This window comes from Cynoglossus semilaevis, chromosome 12 (assembly GCF_000523025.1).
Source record: "Cynoglossus semilaevis isolate Cse_v1.0 chromosome 12, Cse_v1.0, whole genome shotgun sequence".
Taxonomy (NCBI): Eukaryota; Metazoa; Chordata; class Actinopteri; order Pleuronectiformes; family Cynoglossidae; genus Cynoglossus; species Cynoglossus semilaevis.
This window is the reverse complement of record NC_024318.1, coordinates 10,165,481-10,183,412: the sequence shown is the minus strand read 5'-3', so window position 1 is coordinate 10,183,412 and position 17,932 is coordinate 10,165,481. Positions and strand designations below refer to the sequence as shown.

The 17,932-nt window shown below is 36.6% G+C and overlaps 2 protein-coding genes across 8 annotated transcripts; both read left to right on the top strand.

The window, feature by feature from the left end:
- Nucleotides 1-2,804: 2,804 nt before the first annotated feature.
- LOC103387400 (inhibitor of nuclear factor kappa-B kinase subunit alpha) lies at nucleotides 2,805-11,012 on the top strand. 7 transcript variants are annotated; one of them, XM_025060572.1, is made up of 23 exons: nucleotides 2,831-3,206; nucleotides 3,900-4,026; nucleotides 4,121-4,215; nucleotides 4,299-4,416; nucleotides 4,693-4,762; nucleotides 4,839-4,927; nucleotides 5,034-5,123; nucleotides 5,263-5,387; nucleotides 5,533-5,640; nucleotides 5,746-5,881; nucleotides 5,956-6,156; nucleotides 6,346-6,448; nucleotides 6,591-6,714; nucleotides 6,796-6,947; nucleotides 7,059-7,120; nucleotides 7,215-7,324; nucleotides 7,408-7,457; nucleotides 7,630-7,738; nucleotides 7,971-8,118; nucleotides 8,209-8,258; nucleotides 8,357-8,456; nucleotides 8,609-8,648; nucleotides 9,308-9,480. In XM_025060572.1, the coding sequence occupies exons 2-23, from the start codon at nucleotides 3,922-3,924 to the stop codon at nucleotides 9,346-9,348; spliced, it is 2,226 nt and encodes a 741-aa protein (XP_024916340.1). In that variant the 5' UTR covers nucleotides 2,831-3,206; nucleotides 3,900-3,921; the 3' UTR covers nucleotides 9,349-9,480. The 7 variants fall into 7 exon arrangements, with proteins under 7 accessions (XP_024916342.1, XP_024916340.1, XP_024916339.1 ...); XM_025060571.1 differs by having other exon boundaries at nucleotides 3,872-4,026; XM_025060570.1 differs by having other exon boundaries at nucleotides 2,832-3,206; nucleotides 3,859-4,026.
- erlin1 (ER lipid raft associated 1) lies at nucleotides 9,514-17,301 on the top strand. Its single transcript, XM_008322018.3, has 12 exons — nucleotides 9,514-9,655; nucleotides 10,886-11,014; nucleotides 11,437-11,518; nucleotides 12,489-12,535; nucleotides 12,621-12,682; nucleotides 12,780-12,905; nucleotides 13,086-13,159; nucleotides 13,532-13,590; nucleotides 13,708-13,799; nucleotides 13,915-14,004; nucleotides 14,443-14,522; nucleotides 14,614-17,301. The coding sequence occupies exons 2-11, from the start codon at nucleotides 10,902-10,904 to the stop codon at nucleotides 14,505-14,507; spliced, it is 810 nt and encodes a 269-aa protein (XP_008320240.2). The 5' UTR covers nucleotides 9,514-9,655; nucleotides 10,886-10,901; the 3' UTR covers nucleotides 14,508-14,522; nucleotides 14,614-17,301.
- The last annotated feature ends 631 nt before the right edge of the window (nucleotides 17,302-17,932 follow it).

The following is a 17,932-nucleotide window of genomic DNA, read 5'->3' as shown; positions in this document are numbered from 1 at the left end:
GGTAACAGACAGGGTTATTGATGTGTTTATGTTTGGCTCCACTGTGTCAGCAGTGGTAGTTGCTTAGAAGTCCTAAAATATAATTAAATGTATTTGTTCAAACCAAAGTGTCAAGGAAAACAAGGAACATCTTAACGTCCTAAAATATTATATATATATATATATATATATATATATATATATATATGTAGGATCTGACTGATCTTTTTTTTTTTTTTAAATAATTTGGTTTGACCATTCTTTGGGTTGGACGTATAAGGTTGTTGTAAACATCTGCTTCATCATCAGCTCTCAGAAGTAACATATAAATACACATATACATATAACGCTGCCTTCACCCTGCCTACAGCGGATGTGGAGTGATGTCATTGTGAAACCTTGATCAAAATTGAAAATGACACAGAAGTACCAGGGACGTTGCAGTACGTACTGGTTTTCTTTAGTTGTAGCTCATGTTAGGCTCCATATTACATTTCAGTGAAGTGTTAAACAGGAGTGTTGATGTTAACATCAGAGAAACAAGGCAAAAACATTTTTTTCCTGCGATCGTATAATGAATACACATATTGAAGTAACAATGATATCCTCCTGATTTGACCTCTGTGGAGGACGTTAGTGAACCTGAATATCTCCCACTCACTGTGTACTACTGAACAAACCCCGTCTTACTGTCTGTAGAAAACATTATAGATTTTCATTGATGCCAAATATGAAGGGCTAATTACCTTACAAAGAATAGGGAATGAAAAAAATGTGATTGGACAATATTTTCCCCTGGTATTCAGGAAGATATCAACAATACCTATTATTAAAGCATTGATAGATAATACCAATGGTGGTCCAAGACATAGTTATTTTTATATTTTGTTTTAATTCTCTCTTGCACCACTGCTATTACTATTACTACAACTGCTACTTCTGCTGTTTTTACTTCTACCAAATATTTCTACACAACTACCACAAGTTCTACCATGTCAAAGACAATGATGACACGGACAACAGATGAAACCCAAACACACTTGATTCTCTTTTTCTCTTCCGTTTCTCAGACCCCAACATTGCATCAGCACTGACTTTTATGTGCACTTGAATCATCTGCAGATTGCTACGTGCATACAGTACACATTGGCTACTAATCCACAGGACATGAATGGAGCAAAAGAATGTTTTTTGAAGAAAAAGAAAATCAGGTTTAGAATGATTTTTCTTAGCAGTCTCTCCAGATAAAACATTCAGGGGAATTATCCTGCCTCCCAAGAAAATATTTCCTCATCAGTAAGTGTTACATGTGAATTACTCACATTTCCTTCTCTTTTGTCGTAACAAATCAAAAGGTCTTCAGAAGAAGAAGACAACAACAAGAAGAAGTAATGTATCAGAGAAATTACCAATTCTAGAGAAACCCAACCCAATGTATTCGTGGTTGTGGATTCTGAGTGGTGTAAATACTGATGAAACAGGAACTCCTCATGTTGTTACCAGTATACAGTATGTACTATGTCAAAAATAAAATTAGAAAACGTACTATTAAACACAAGTCTTTTTAGGTGGAGTTTATCAGCATTCGTTTTCATGGCTTTGGGCTCATGTTTATCGACACTGCAGCTAACTTTTACAACAGCCTGCATATAAATGTCTCTAAGATGTTACAACGCTGATTTCTGGGTTGGTTGACTTGAAACGAACTTTAGGAAACCTTTTAGCTTTGATTTACTCTTGGCAATTATGCACTTCTTTAGAAGAAATCTCACATTAACTTTTGCTTACATTTGCAACTTGAAACAAATCTGATGGCCTTTAACTTCTTTGACTAAATGTTTGGTTTAAAAAAATGTAATATTATGTTGATCTCTATTTAGAACAACAACATTAATATATATTCAACAATACTGTGACTTACTAAAAGACTGACATGAGTCTCTCACGACACCATTTAAGTTAACTGTTTTTGTGTCGCCTTGGTTTTGATGCGTCCTGTGTTAGTCAAGATAAGTTAAGATAGTGAGAACTGTTAAGTTAATTGTGGGGAGAAAAAAAAGGTGGAACTAAAATTAGTGCATAACGCAACTTAGGGAGAATTCTTACAAATAGAAATTGTGTCATCATTTCGTAATTAGTGCAGTATTTTAAAATATATAGACCATTTTAATCATCTATCATTAATCTGCACTGTGTTAAACAATGATACCATCTCACCTTCCTTTCATTCTCTCTTTAAGGTGTGATAAAAAATGAATTGAAGAGGAAACCCAAATGTTTTTTTCTGAGAACAGGATCTTCACACCTTCTTCTAAAACCACCAATACAGGCTACAGATAAATTCAAATACACAACACAAAAAGAGAACTAATTGGGGACTTTTTTTGCTCAGTAGATGTGAAAATGTCAAATTTAACAGACACATTATTTTGCAAGAACTATAACAATGTTTATTTAACCATTAAATAAACCAAATAAATACAAAATAAAAGTGCAAATGCTCTACAGTACACAAAGAAGATAATCTATTTTTATAAATACAAAATTAAAATATTAAATTATTCGACTATTTATCGACTAAAGCCACAGTGTACAACTGGCTCTTAAAGTCAGTTCAGAAACTGCATACTGTACACTGTACAAATATAATGGGATTTTACTTAAATCCTTATTTTAAACGCTAACAGCCTTATTAGTCTAGTCACATAATTTAGTTGTAGTTAAGGGAAATAGGATTGTTTTTTTATGGTCCACAGAAATTTTTAAGCTGAACAATGACTCAGACTTACGGGGCGCCATCTGGTTTTAATATTCTATCATTACCACAAATGGCTTTGTGTACGGAGTATTGCGTATTTGAAACAAGCTGTAAAGGGCGGTTTGCATGTGTTTATACGGGAAATCCCCAACAGAGGGAGTAGTCCTGCAGTCCATGCGATTGACGCGCATGCGCAGAACCGTGGTGTGTTCTACCCGTTTACTTTCGCTCTTCAAAGACTTTCAGCTAACTTTAGCAATATTAAACGGAGAATGCTGCGAAAATAGAACGCCGCTAACTTCCAGTTTCAAGTCTGAAGCATTTAAATGGTTCTGACGAAAGTCAATTTTTTGGATCATCTTTACTGAAGTTAAAACAACATAACGGAGCGTAAACAACACGTTGAGCTAACTCTACAGCAACGATGTTGTGACGTCTAAGGCTTAGGAAGTGTCTGCAGAGACAGCAGGTGAGTAAATATTTCATAGTATTTATTTAGGAAGGTCATGTTTCTGTAAATATTAGGTTCACGTTGTCTGTATTTAGTTGATGTTAAAGTTTTCTGACGTCCCTCAAGTAAACACTTAAGTACCGTAAGCCCTGGGTCATTAACGATGGCTACAAGAAGTTAGAATTATCAAAAAGAAGAGCAATATTCAAATGACATAATAAAAACTAACAAACAGTAGTAAACATATACTCGAAATTAGAACAGTAAGTATGTTGTATTTGAGCTTGTGGGACAAAATAGTGGGAAACGGTTGCATTTTTATTGTTCTATCTACTGTATTTTTGAGACTTTATAAATGATATACGAATCATAAACGAACGCTTTTATCTAACTTTTTGTGTATGTTAGACTTATTAATTTCTATGCAGAAAACTATTTATTTACAGAAATATATTATTAATATTTTGATTGTTATTTTGCGGCACTTATGTCATATAAATCTGAAAATTGCAAATATTTTAAAAGTTTTAAAAGTTAACCTTTTTAGAAATGTATTGTTAAAATTCCCTGCTTTATGATTGAATTATTTACTTCTCTGCTTTTCTGCCTTATGTTTTGGCCTAACACGAGAAATCATAATGCCAAAAAGTAAATGTTGACTTTCTATTAGTATTTGTTTGGAGGTTTTCTACAGACTCCATCTGTTGATAGTCACCACTGCAGACCTCACAATATGGAGCGAGCTGCTCTCAGACAAAACCAGCTGTGTGGTTCCTGGGAGATGAAGGAGAGACTTGGGATGGGAGGCTTTGGACATGTCTACCTGTATCAGCACCTTGTAAGAACTGTCACCCATACACTGAGCAGAACAGAAATCCAGAGTTTGATCTTAATCTTTGTTTCGAATGGATGTTCCATTTGTGATGATGCAGGAGCTTGGAGAAAAAATTGCATTGAAACTTTGTCGCCTGGAGCTGAACTCCAAAAACAGAGACCGTTGGAGCAGAGAGATCCAGATCATGAAAAAGTGCGTTCAGATCATTGTGACTCACGAACTCGGTTACAGAAGTTCTCAAGTTATTTTTTTGATTTGCTCCCTCCCTTGTGCAGGCTGAACCACACGAATGTTGTTCATGCCCGAGAAGTACCAGAAGAGTTGAACTCCATTGCTTTAAATGACCTACCTTTGTTGGCAATGGAGTACTGCTCTAGAGGAGACCTTCGCAAGGTACCTCTTATCCAAAGTTTCAACATACGCTTTTGAACTATTCCTTAGGTTTGAATGGAAGAGTTAAAATCAACTTAAACTATACCACAGGCTATATTTTAAGGTTGTTTAAAAAACAAAAGAAACAGTGATGTTATTCTGTATGACTGTTAACAAGAAAATCAGCATATTACTGGTTAAACAGAATAATTACAGTGTACCATTCTACAGTTTCATGCTCTCGTGTCTATAAAGGTTCAGTGTGTTACATGACATTTTCTGTACATTTTTATTCAGGTTTTGAACAAACCAGAAAACTGCTGTGGCCTTAAGGAGAGTGAAGTGCTCCCTCTGCTTAGTGACATAGGTAAAAGCAAAAACGTCTTCAGTTAGCACATTATAATGCATATACTGTATTTATATGTGTAATATTATTTCCGCAGGATCTGGTATACAGTATCTTCATGAAAACAAGATCATCCACAGAGACCTGAAGCCAGAGAACATAGTCCTACAGGAGGTTAATGGAAAGGTGAATTAAATACTCTTTGAGCATGTTTGACTGTACAATCTAAAACAAATATCAGACATCATACAAGTTTCATTGCAGTATTACCATTTTTGTGTGTTTTTTGCAGATTGTTCATAAAATTATAGATCTTGGTTATGCCAAAGACCTTGATCAGGGGAGTCTGTGTACATCCTTTGTTGGAACACTACAGTATTTGGTAAAAAAAATTAATGAATCCTCTGTATGATTTTTCAGGATTTACATTATAAAATACACACCAAGCATGTACTTATTTACATTGAACATCCTGTTTTTATTAGACTTCTTTATTAAATTTAGATCTGCATTTTTGTCAGGCACCAGAACTGTTTGAGAGCAAACCCTATACTGTCACTGTAGACTACTGGAGCTTTGGAACTGTGGTTTTTGAGTGTGTTTGTGGCTTTCGTCCCTTCCTCCACCACATGCAACCAGTACAATGGTGAGTCAAAGCTAATGTGTTTTTATTATTATTTCCTGGCTTAAAGCTTAAAAACATCATGAGCACATAAATAATTCTGGATGTTTTGTGCCCTTTTTAAACCAACTCCATGTCTAAATGTTTTTTTCCTTTGTTCTTTTTGTAGGACAAGTAAAGTCAAGAACAAAGGTCCCAATGACATCATGGCAGTTGAGGACATGAATGGAGAAGTCAGGTTCTCTGCCCATCTGCCATATCCCAACAATCTCAGCAGGTAGATACAGAGAGGGTGGCTTCATGCGTGCCATAACTCTTCATTTTAACCTACATGAAAACTTCTAATTATTTTTTATTATTAATTATTATTTATTTTTCAAAGGCCTCTGTTGGAACCGGTTGAGTCTCTGCTACAGATGCTGTTACTATGGGACCCTGCAGCACGTGGCGGGGGTCAGGATCTTGACAGAAACCAGCCACACTGCTTCACAGCTTTACAGAATATTCTCAGCATGAAGGTCAGTGGTGGGATTCAATGTTTGTGTTTATTTTTTTTAACATATCACTGAACAATAGAACTGGGTCTCTCCAGGTTATTCACGTGTTGGACATGACGTCTGCTCAGCTGCACTCCTTGGTTCTGGGGGCTGAGGAGAGTTTACACTCCCTGCAGCTTCGTCTTGAAACGCACACTCAGAGCCACATTTCTCCGCTGAGTCAGGAGCTGCTCCTGGAGACGGGGATCTCCCTAGACCCACGCAGACCCCCCACACAATGTTTACCAGATGGGCTGGTATGAGGCATCAATGTTCACTTCAGCAGCTGGAGTTGATTTTCTTATTTTCTTTTTGACGTAAATGTGAATTTGTTCAAGACCAAGTGAAGTAGTTTGGTTGAAATTAGTGAAAACTTTTCTCCTACAACCCAGTTGTGATCATTTTAATTTACAAAAACACATTTTCTCTCTGATGTTTAATTTCAGCGAGGCTGGGACAGCTTCATTGTCTTCCTATTTGATAAGAGTTTAATCAAGTACTCTGGACCACTGACTGCTCGACCTCTGCCTGACAGTGTCAACTTTATCGGTATATTTCAGACCTCTACCGTGTATCCTAGTCTTTGACCAAAACCAACAATGAATTCAAAATGTGTTACTGTATGTCAATTGTCCAAAGGTCAAGAGTCACAACAGATTTTCTGGTGACACTATTTTATGTAATATCTCAGTCAGGGAGACCAAAACCCAGCTGCCACTGTCTGCACTGAGGAAAGTGTGGGGTGAAGCAGTGAGCTACATCTGTGGCCTAAAAGAAGACTACATTCGTCTTTACCAGGGACAGAAGGCCGCCATGTAAGTGTGTCATAAACAAACCAGTGCATATCGCTGCGTTTTGGATCATCCTTAAACTCTGAGCATTGTGTGTGTGTTTAGGCTCAGTCTGCTCCGTTACAACACCAACCTGACGCGCTACAAGAACCTACTCTTCTCCCAGTCACAGCAGCTCCGAGCCAAACTGGCTTTCTTTAAAACCAGCATCCAGCACGACCTGGAGCAGTACACCAAGCAGAGACAGACAGGCATCTGTGAGTCCAACCTTAACTGCTGCAGTGATGACATCTTTCATTATTTTTTTTTCTTCATCATAATTATTATTATTATTGTTATTGATCTACTGTTTTTCTGTACACATGAAGCATCTGAAAAAATGTTGAAAACATGGCAGGAAAACGAAGACAAGGCTGACAGTTTTGCAAAGGTGGGACAGTTTTGTCAGTTTTGTATGATGTGTTTTTGTTTTTTTTTCCCCTTCAAAATAAATTTAAAAAGTGATTGGTGTTTTTCCACCGCAGGTTGCAGACATTAGTTATCTGGACGAGGAGATCGTGTCTCTACATTCTGAAATTGTGGAGTTGCAGAGGAGTCCGTTTGCAAGGAGACAGGGAGACGTCATGGAACAACTGTCAGTATTTATTTTATGTTTAATCAAGAATTGTTTCCTTCGAGAAGCAGTGTCATGCAGCATGTCTACTTCAATTGTTTCAGACAGGACAGAGCCATCGAACTCTACAAGCAACTGAAGGCTAAATGTAAAAGTAAGTATTTTTACTTTTGTTTTGAAGAGCTCCTGCTTTCTGTTTTTTGTTTTTTTGATTGTGTGTTGTCATTTTTACAGTTTGTTATGTTAAGGCATAACACTTGACTTTGTGACAGTGTGGTTATGACATGTGATAGTAAACACTTCATCACAGGAGTGTGTCTGTTCAGGTCCTGACCCTCCACATGGCTACAGTGACAGCTCAGACATGGTGAAGACCATCCTTCAAACAGTTCAGAACCAGGACAGAGTGCTGAAGGACCTGTACACTCATCTGAGGTAAAGATAAAAATATATAAAATATATAAAAATCAGAGCTCTGGTCAGGAACAAGAAAAAAATGTTTCTTTGCTCAGAAATTAAATAATTAGAACCAAAAATAATTTATATTTTAAAGGATTATAAATATATTGTACAATTCTCCTCCCTGGTACAGTTCAAACTTATTTAATTGTGTAATAGAACATTGTTGTTTGTTATGTTCACTTTCTTCTCATTATACTTCCAACAGTACCATCCTGGTGTGTAAGCAGCGTATTGTGGATTTGTTTCCTAAGTTGGAGAGATCAGTGGAGAACATCAAGGCTGCAGAGGCTCAAGTGATGCAGATGCAAATGAAGAGACAGAAAGAGTTCTGGTATCTTCTCAAGATTGCGTGTGTGCGTATACAACAGATGGCACTAGAATACACACAGATGTTGGGTAGTTATTCATGTATGTATTTACCGTATTTATGTCTTTGCATCAAGGCCCAGGAGAGTTCTCAAACACAGCTACTCAAGCAAGAAACCACTGGCAGGTAAACGCTGTTCAAATCACAAATACAGAGTCAATGAAAGCCTGTTATGTTTTATACAGAATATACCCATATTCAGTGTTTTCTGGTTTTTTTTTCAGTGAATCTGTTTGTCAACTTCTGGATGAGAATCAGCGATACCTGAGTCAATTAACTTCTCTGCTACAAGATGCCACACAGGAGATGAAGCAAAGTGTCATGGTATGAAAGGCACGCATTGAAACTTGTCTGTATGTATTAAATCACACCAGATCACTCTTGTTTACCTGTATTTAGAGAAGAGTTGTAGTTTAACAGTAAACTGTTAATGATCATTTACTTGTCAAAGTAACTTGTGTTTATATTCTCTCCAGGATGAGGACTGGAGCTGGACGCAGTACAGCGGAGTAAAAGGTCAACCTCAGAAGCTGTAAAAAAAAAAAGGGGGGGGGGGAGCAGAGACCAAAGAAGTGAAATAAGGAACCGTGCTTTACTAAACATGCACTCAATGAAAGTGGTTTAGACTTTTAAAAATGTGTCCTTCACCAACACATGAAACTATTGGAAGGTTTTAACAATAGCAGTGTGTTAAATTTAGCTATTTATGTATGAACTAACATGTAAATTATAGGTTTTTTTTAAAGACAACATTGAGGAGTCATCAATATATATTTATTTTACTAATAATATAAAGGATGTTATTGCTGCTAATGAATTTTGAGTTCATTTGTAAGTAAAGGTGATAAATGTACAAGACAAATGGTATTTCAAGTCATGATTGAATGCGTTTTCTCTGTTTTTTCTTTTTCTTTTTTTCATTCTTGTAAGACAGTAACTATCTCACACTTAAAGCCAGCAAACTGTTTGCAAATACAGGAAGTTCAGGAAATAGCTTGTTTATAGAACCTTTGGGCCAACTTCTCATGAGAGCTGCGGAATTCCAAGCATAAAAATGTAGCACAAAGTGACGTGGGTGAATTTTTATGATGAGAAGAAGAGAAAAATAGTTAGATTCTTTAAAAGACACTAAGTGTGATTTTCTTTGTAGTAACCACCATATTTTTTCTTTGTAGGGGAAGACAAAGATTGTCGTCTGTCTGACCTGTCTGAATAATCTGGTCTTTTATGTGGAATTTATTATTGTAAATTATTAGTACTTTAATTTAAATTGCTAATTTAAACATAATTGAAAATTGTCATATTTTTTTTATTTTTGTTGACTGATAAAAAAAAGAGAACAAAAAACCAAGTGTCGGTTAATGAATGCTTCATCATGTAACCAGTAGAACCGAGTAGGAGGCGGAGGAGGAAGGCGAGTCATACGAGGAGGAGCGAACGAAAGGCAGTGTCTGAGCTGACACATTTATTTTAAAACTGCCAGCCAGCTTACTGTTATAAATATACCTTCTGTCTCCGTGTAGGTGAGTTTAATCTGCCTGGTTAACAATAATATTTAAACACGCTAACATTAAGACGAGGCTAGACGAATGTAGCCGAACCAGATACTGATAAAGACATGTATAGCTGTCGGGCTAAACCTTTGGCTACGCTAGCGTTCCTAAACGGAAACCACGTTGAAGTTTAAAGAATATCGTAATGAATTAAGTTATGATTTATGTCAGTGTGATGTTCGTTTAGCCAATATTCCACTCAGTAATTGTGCGGGCGAAGCAGCGACTCGTAGGTTTGTGCAGGCTAATAGTGCATGTTAGCGTTAGCTCTAGGCAGCTGATAGAGAGGGTTTTCTAATATTAGCTGATAAACCTTAGTAGACTGTACGTGTTGTCAAAAGTAGTAAGGGTTTTATTCTGGATAACGTGTACAAGCCCTCACCTTTGTTCTACTCTGAGTGGAGTTCGGGTGTAGTATTTTGACGTTTGTCACGTTGATTGCAGTGAGAATGCATCACATCTGCTATAGTTGTATTTACTCTCCTATCTCAATATACTACTGTAAAAACCTTAAATATATTATACATTGTGTATTAGGCACATCTAATACAACATTTAAGAGGGATTACGTTGGAAATTCTTCAAAATAATCAAATTAAAGCGCCATGTGATTTGGTTTACCGGGTCATAGTTTGTGAAGAGTTTGCTTGTTTTCTTTTTGTTTTGCAAGTGGTCAGGGAGTGGAAATGTGAAGTGAAAAATGCACTCTCTCTGTGTCCATACCATACAACCTAAAAAGTGTGGGTGGTATTCCAAAGAATGGGTTTTATTATTTATTTACGTGTTAACCAGACGTTTCGCCTCTCTTTGGCTATGGCGACTTGTCTTGACTGTAGTTTTAGGTTTGTTTACTGAAAACATTGACTAAAACCCATTAGTTGGAAAGTATAACAGAACAAGGGTTTTGTATCAAAGGGCAATAATTAAGGCCAACATGAATAACTTAGTGTAACTACAAGTTTCTACAGCAAGAACATGTGTTGCTGCACTTCATCAATTTATGTTATGGCTAAATGAAACTGAACTGAACTGTGTATAACAAATTTATACTTATTTTGTTTCTGTGTGGAAATTAACATTTACATTTTCTAAGCAAAGCTTAAATGTTACAATATGTCTTTGTTTGCCATGGGTACATTCTTAGTGACCTGATAGTGATTGTGGTTTTAATCTTCACCTTCTGTCTTTGTGTGTCTACAGTGGAGGGTTAGAAAGGATGACGATGCCACATGTAGGTGCAGTGTTTGCAGCCATAGCCGGAGTCCTGGCAATTATGTTGCACTCCTCAATTCACAAAATCGAGGAAGGCCATCTGGCTGTGTACTACAGGTATTTCAACTCTGAGCTTAAGACTCATACTAATAAACACATACATATACATTGTGTTTGGTACAATCTGTACAATAGTTCATTCAAATCAATCTGGGGATTGAAATGTATCTTTTGCACTGAGACAATGCTGTAACACTCAATAATAACTGTTAAAAATTAACAGGTAAATGTACTCGGTACAAATGTGAAATGACTCGATGATAAGCTAGTTTTCAACTTCTCTGTTTTGTTTACAGAAAGTATGCTCATGGGGCAAACAACAACTCAAAAAGAGATATTAATGAATATAAAAAACATTGTGTACATAATTGGAGGCACAATTTAATAATATTATACTGTAAGAATTGAATGAGTTAAATGATTGCTAAAAAGATGCATTTTTTTTGATAAACCAAATAATTTGTTTATATTTGTTTAAGGGGTGGAGCTTTGCTGACTTCTGCAAACGGTCCTGGATATCACATCATGCTGCCTTTCATCACCACCTTCAGATCTGTGCAGGTAAACTTAGCTTTTGTGCTTTGGAGGAAACTGATATTAAGCAGGTGCTGAAAAACACAAATCATGTGCAAATAGGGCTCCAAAGAAACTGAATTTTACGATAAAGGTTTATTATTCGTTTGATTTTACACTGCTATGGTTGTGTAACTTTCAGGTGTGTAGAAGATGTCTCAAAATGCTTTGACCTTAAACCTCCAGAAAGCAAAAAATATATAAATATATGCAGATAAAAACACAAGCAGTGATGAAGTACAGTAATATTCAAGTATTGTCAAACAGAAATGGCTTAAGTCTAACAAGCCGATTGTACCTTTTATCCAAAAGCTTTTTATTGTCTAACCCTCCACTGTAGACACACAAAGACAGAAGGTGAAGATTAAAACCACAATCACTATCAGGTCACTAAGAACAAAGAAAAAATGTGCTTTGTCAAATCATATAATTTTCTGCTTTGTTCAGAACTTGAAGAACCAAAATGTCAAACCCAGGAAGGGACACACCTAAAAATTAACATAATTTGTAACAGTTTTTTTGTTTCAGGTTTTGGTCACACACAACAAATTGTCTCCTCACACTTCTGTAATCAGTTTGTGCACTTCCAAATTATGCAGGTGCACCTTTATTCATGAGGTTAAAAGTCAAACATATCCAGCTTGTTAAACATGAACATGAAAAAATAGCAGGTTAACTGGTTACAAGTTTTGGAATCGACATTGTATATAGAAGGAGCTTCAGCGAGAGGCCCAGATGTGCATGTTAAGAGGTCGGACCTGATCACATTTTGCACAAATTTAGAAAGCCTAGTCAGCAGAGACTGTGTTTGGCCTGCCAGCATTCCAGATCTGTCTGCTGTTTTTTAAAAAAAAAAATGTAGACGATTAGAAAAAGGGGTTTACTGTTGACCAGCTCAGGCAAGGGAATAGATATGTAGATGTGCAACTGGAGAATAACGTTTCATTGTCTTTTTCAGACGACTCTCCAAACTGATGAGATAAAGAATGTGCCTTGTGGAACAAGGTAAACCTGAAGTCATCACTAATGCTGCCACAGCTCATGTGGGTTTATTCAGTGTGTGTATTTAATCACATTTTTTCTTCCACAGTGGTGGAGTTATGATCTACTTTGACAGAATAGAAGTTGTCAACATGCTGATCACTACAGCAGGTAGACATTATTCTGGCTTCCTCTGCTGCATAAGTTCCTTATGCGGTCCACAGATCTGCTTAACCTTTGGCATGTGTGTGTTTGTCACTCTCTGCAGTTTTGGACATTGTGAGGAATTACACTGCTGATTATGACAAAACACTCATTTTCAACAAGATCCACCATGAACTCAACCAGTTCTGCAGTGTGCACACACTCCAGGAGGTCTACATTGAGCTCTTTGGTAAGACCAGTCCTGTGATCACACAAAACTGTACTGTTTTACAGTGTCACACCATTAAGTTCTATTTCAAGCTTTACATGAAACACTGTGTGCGTTTGTTTGAGTATAATTACAGAAATTCCTGAAAGTTTCTTGTTGAACACTGTGACAAAAGGCTACTGTGGGGTTTTTTTCTTACAGACATTATAGATGAGAATCTGAAGACTGCACTACAGAAAGATCTGAATGTTATGGCACCTGGTCTCACAATACAGGTATTCAGACACACCTGAACAGTAAAGCTCAAAGGCGATTCAATAAAGTGACTGCAGTGTTAAACTAGAGTAAGAAGAATAAGTCGTGAATTTGGGTAAAACCCTGGTATTAAAATTATGCACAGTATCTTCATAGAAAATTTAAAAATAAAACTTTTCTTTTGGTTTATACCAATTCAGGGTTATGGGCAGGACTGGAACCTACACTGTTTATTTCCATATCCTTCGTCTTCTACCACTTAATGCATGTCAGGGATGCTGGGGCCACTCCAGGCGGTCAATCCGTGAAACACTTCTCTTGACAGATTTGGTGTAAAATCTAATTTTATTTCTCTTTATCCTTCTTTACTCCGTTATTGCACTTTATTGAAGGCAGTACGTGTAACCAAACCCAAGATCCCGGAGGCCATCAGGAGAAACTTTGAACTGATGTGAGTTCCTAAACATCCAGATTACGGTTCGAGTGTCAAAATTTACTACCTACAGTATGTACTAAGTTTAATGAAAAGCAGACAAGATATCTTATATTTGTGTGTGTGCGCACGCAGGGAGGCAGAAAAGACTCGTCTTTTAATCACAACTCAGACTCAGAGGGTGGTGGAAAAGGAAGCAGAGACTGAAAGAAAAAAGGCAATAATTGGTAAATCTAGCCTTATATCTACATCATGGACAGTTTCATGGGTTCCTCTTTCCCATGGCACGAGTATGTTAACATTCTGTTGACCTCCTACTGTACTCACATCTTTGTCCTACAGAGGCTCAGAAAGTGGCTCAAGTGGCAGAGATCCATTTCCAGCAGAAGGTGATGGAGAAAGAGACAGAGAAAAAGATCTCAGGAATAGAGGGTTAGTACAAATGAACTGTAACTAGGCTCCATCTCTGTTGGTTAAAAAAACTTCATCACTCACTTGGGTTTTGTTTTTACATGTATCGAGAACAGTTGGCCTCCTTCGCTGAGTCCAACTCTTGAAGTGTCTAACTGGTTTTATTTGCATTATTTATATTGACGTTTTTAACCTCTGTTTCAATTTGTAACAATGGCAAGTTCCAATGGCCGATTAGTTATGTTGTTATATTTGGTGTTGATACATTGTAGTTAATTTGCAATAAATTAACTTATAATTGTCAGCTTTTTAACTTCTAAAAAATAGTTTTTAACATTGTTACGTTGTATATCTTTATGTAAACAATGGGAATTAAAAAAAGAAAATGAATTCAGCTTTTGTTTGGCGTTTAAACGGCTTTTACCTAAACTCTGATTCATCACTTTCTCTTTGTTCCAGATTCTGCCTTCCTGGCCAGAGAGAAGGCCAGGGCAGACGCAGAGTATTACACTGCTTCCAAGTAAGCAGAAGCAAACATGGTAAAAAAAAAAAGTTTAGACCCAAATACACAACTACATGAAAACATTTATGTATTTTCTCTGACATTTGTTTTTGTCTCACATCATTTAGTTGAAGTTGACCCCAGAGTACCTGGAGCTCATGAAGTACCAGGCCATAGCAGCCAACAGTAAGATCTACTTTGGCCACGACATCCCAAATATGTTTGTAGAGGGAAGCAATGGCCCACCCAGGCCTCAGTCCCAGACTGAAGCAGACCTGCTCAAAGGAAAGATAGACGGGCTGTGATTCTTTGGATGCTTCCTCTGCACGCGACAGTGAGACCCTGATGACGACTGCTCTGCTCTGTGGGGTAAGGAGCATGGAACTGAAGGTGATGATGGCTTTGAAGCTACTTTTGTGAGCAGGACACCTCAAGGATTATGTGTAAATGGCAAAAAGGTAGTGGAAGATTCTACAGTGAAAGATATGTTAAGGGACAAATGGTGGAGATTAAAGGGAAAGTATGTGTTTTTTTCACCTTTCATTGTTTTGGAAAAAAGTTTTTAGGAATGAAAATAATGCAGTTGATAAAATTGAAGTCAAATTGATGCTTCTGTCTGAGATGGCGATGGCAAGTCGCCCTAATTTGAAATGTGCTTTCTTGTTTCTGTATGCAAGAGAAGTGGTTATGATGAAAACTCACTAATGACTTTTTAAAACTAGGAATGGCAGGTAACACTAATTAAAAGCGGAATGCTTTGCATGGTGAGTGGGTGGTGAATCAACTCTTACTGTAAATCACTACTTATTTGTTGTCCCTTTATTTACTGTAAAGCAGCTAAAATAGCTGTAAAAGCATTTAAATGATCTCACAATTTAGTTCCCACTCAGATTTCCATTTGATAGTATTGCACATATATTCATTTTTTATGTGTTATACAAATGCGGCCTGATCTCTTTTTTTTTTTTTTTTACTTCAATATATAACTTGTATCAGAACAGAGTAGATGGATTTTTAAACTGGGCAATTGGTTCAAATGTGCGTAGCGTAGTACTTCATAACATCATTATTTTAACCAATAACCATGATTTTTTGAATTTTCTTTGAAATGTACAAAGTATAAAATTACTGATGCAAAAATGGTTGTTTCATGCAACAAAATGTTTTCTACTGTCCAGGCAAGAACATTGTTGTTGGGATGTTAACATACAGTTGATTTTCTTAATCAATCCTTTGAAGGCACTGCTTGCTGTGAAAAGGAACTTACACAGTGTTTAAATTAGACATAATTTCTCCTTTTGAGCAGAGCAATTTAGAAAATCCATAAAGGTAAAAGGAAAGTTTTCTCAATTTTGAACACAACGATGTTGCTTCTAGTCAGTAATTTATGTATATAAAAAACCAACAAGCTAGAAGCAGACTGTTAAACTGTTTCCCCATATTAACATCCTCAAAATGTTATTTCATGTACTATGAAACATTCAACAACTCTTAGGGAGATCTATGTGGAAAAACTCAGTCATTGTAAAAGGTCAGTGTCACCGCTAGCATTTATTCACTGCAGTAATCACATTAGAAACATTTTACTCTTGTAGCGTTCCAAGCTGCTTGCTACATTTTTTTTTTTTTTGCTGACACTTGATTAAGTCTTTCTAGAAATTAATGTTGGGTAGTACTTGAAATTATATTTTTAATATGTAGGGTAAAGAACAACAGAAACATTTTTCATTCAGAGTCCTAATGCTGACTGACTTTAAACAACAGCCTTGTGTGTTAAGAATGACCAGGTCCTTCTTTTATTTTTTTTATGACAGAGGTGGATTACATCAAATGAGCTGCAGAAGGACAGAGCATTGTCTTCCTTGTTAAGTAGTCTTCAATTTTGTCTTTTGTGGCTGTGCACGCAAAGTTGTTTAAGGCTCAAATCAAATGATTATTGTGAGATGATCGAATATTAACTCTCAGGAAATTAACTTTTTATTTAAGTAAAACATTAGCTTGAAAAGTTAAACAAATAGGTAGAAAAAAGAATCGTTCTGATTTTTGCCAACATCGTGATTTAACATGAATATTAATGCAACACCTATTTACCGGCGCTGCCTCTGGTCTGTTTTTGTTTATGTTTTTTTTGGGCTCTCAATCCAGAAAAGTCAATCTTTTTCAATGCTTGTAAAACACAAGGGTTGGCACATACTCTGTGTAAAGAGTTTGACACTGTCTCTGCGATTGGTTTGGGTGAAGCTGTGAGCTCCAGCACTACATGAAGCTTTGTTCTGAGTAATGATGAATGTTGATGCTTAAGCTGTCACTGGATGCATGCTGGTGCTAGAGTCTGCCCTGTGTTTGTTTTTCTTCACTATTCACACTTCATTGAATTCAAGCCTTAAATCACAGCAGGATTCTCCGGAGGAATTTTTTTTGTAACAACAGTTACAACATAAAAGACTCCACTTGAACTAAACCTGTGAATCTGTACAGTCTAACTGCACTAGAACAGCCTCATCTGCTGCTTGCTACACAAAAACAAACAAAAAAAAAACAAACAAACAAAAAAACAACATGTAAAGAGTTTGGAGGTCGCTGTGATGTTTACCTGACTTCCTGGATGAAAGTTACTGTCTGCACTCTGCATTTGCTTTGGTGGTAAATACTAATAAAGCTGTTAAAGAGAGGGTATGATTTTTTTTTTGGTGTGTGAAATATTTTGTACAATATGTGAAATTTAAACATTGTTTTCTTGTTTTAAAACATTTATATGACAAAAGTGGTTTCAAGTCTGGACGATGTTGTCAAATAAAACCTATTTTGGTACCTCGCTTCTACCTGTGCCTGATTGTGTAGATATAATGCAGTACGGCTTGACGCCGCTAGGAGGCGACCTTAGACTAGATTGAGCCTGGAAAGTACATTTAGGGCTCCAATAATAATATTAACTAAGGCACGGGACTTTTAAGTGGTGCTATAATTGAAGTATTTTTTTGATAAAGTTTTAATTTTATTGATTTAATCCAGATTGTATATATATATAAATATAATGCTATTGTAGATATAGTAGGCAGGTCATTTCTGTCTTTATGGTGTTGCTGTTTATTTATTTTAATGTTTAACTCTGAAGCTGATTTGTTGGAAAAGACTATTCAAAAGAATGAAGAGTCTGATTTCATATCTGGTGTAAAAAGTGGGAAAGTTTTAAAACCCACTTCCACACCCATGCCCAGGAAGTGAGCTCAAGGGTAGAGTTGCTTATTTTTTGGATGACTCAGCATTTCTTCTTCCTTCTTTACATCCTTTTGCCCCCGACTTCCGACGACCAGATCCTGTCGTGTGGCTCCAGAGATTATATATGACTTCCAGTTGCACAGTTCAGAGGGAAAAATCCCTGAACAGCAGTTTTCTTTAGGATACAGGTCAACAGCTGACAGTGAATCCAACATTCCTAGCTCGTGT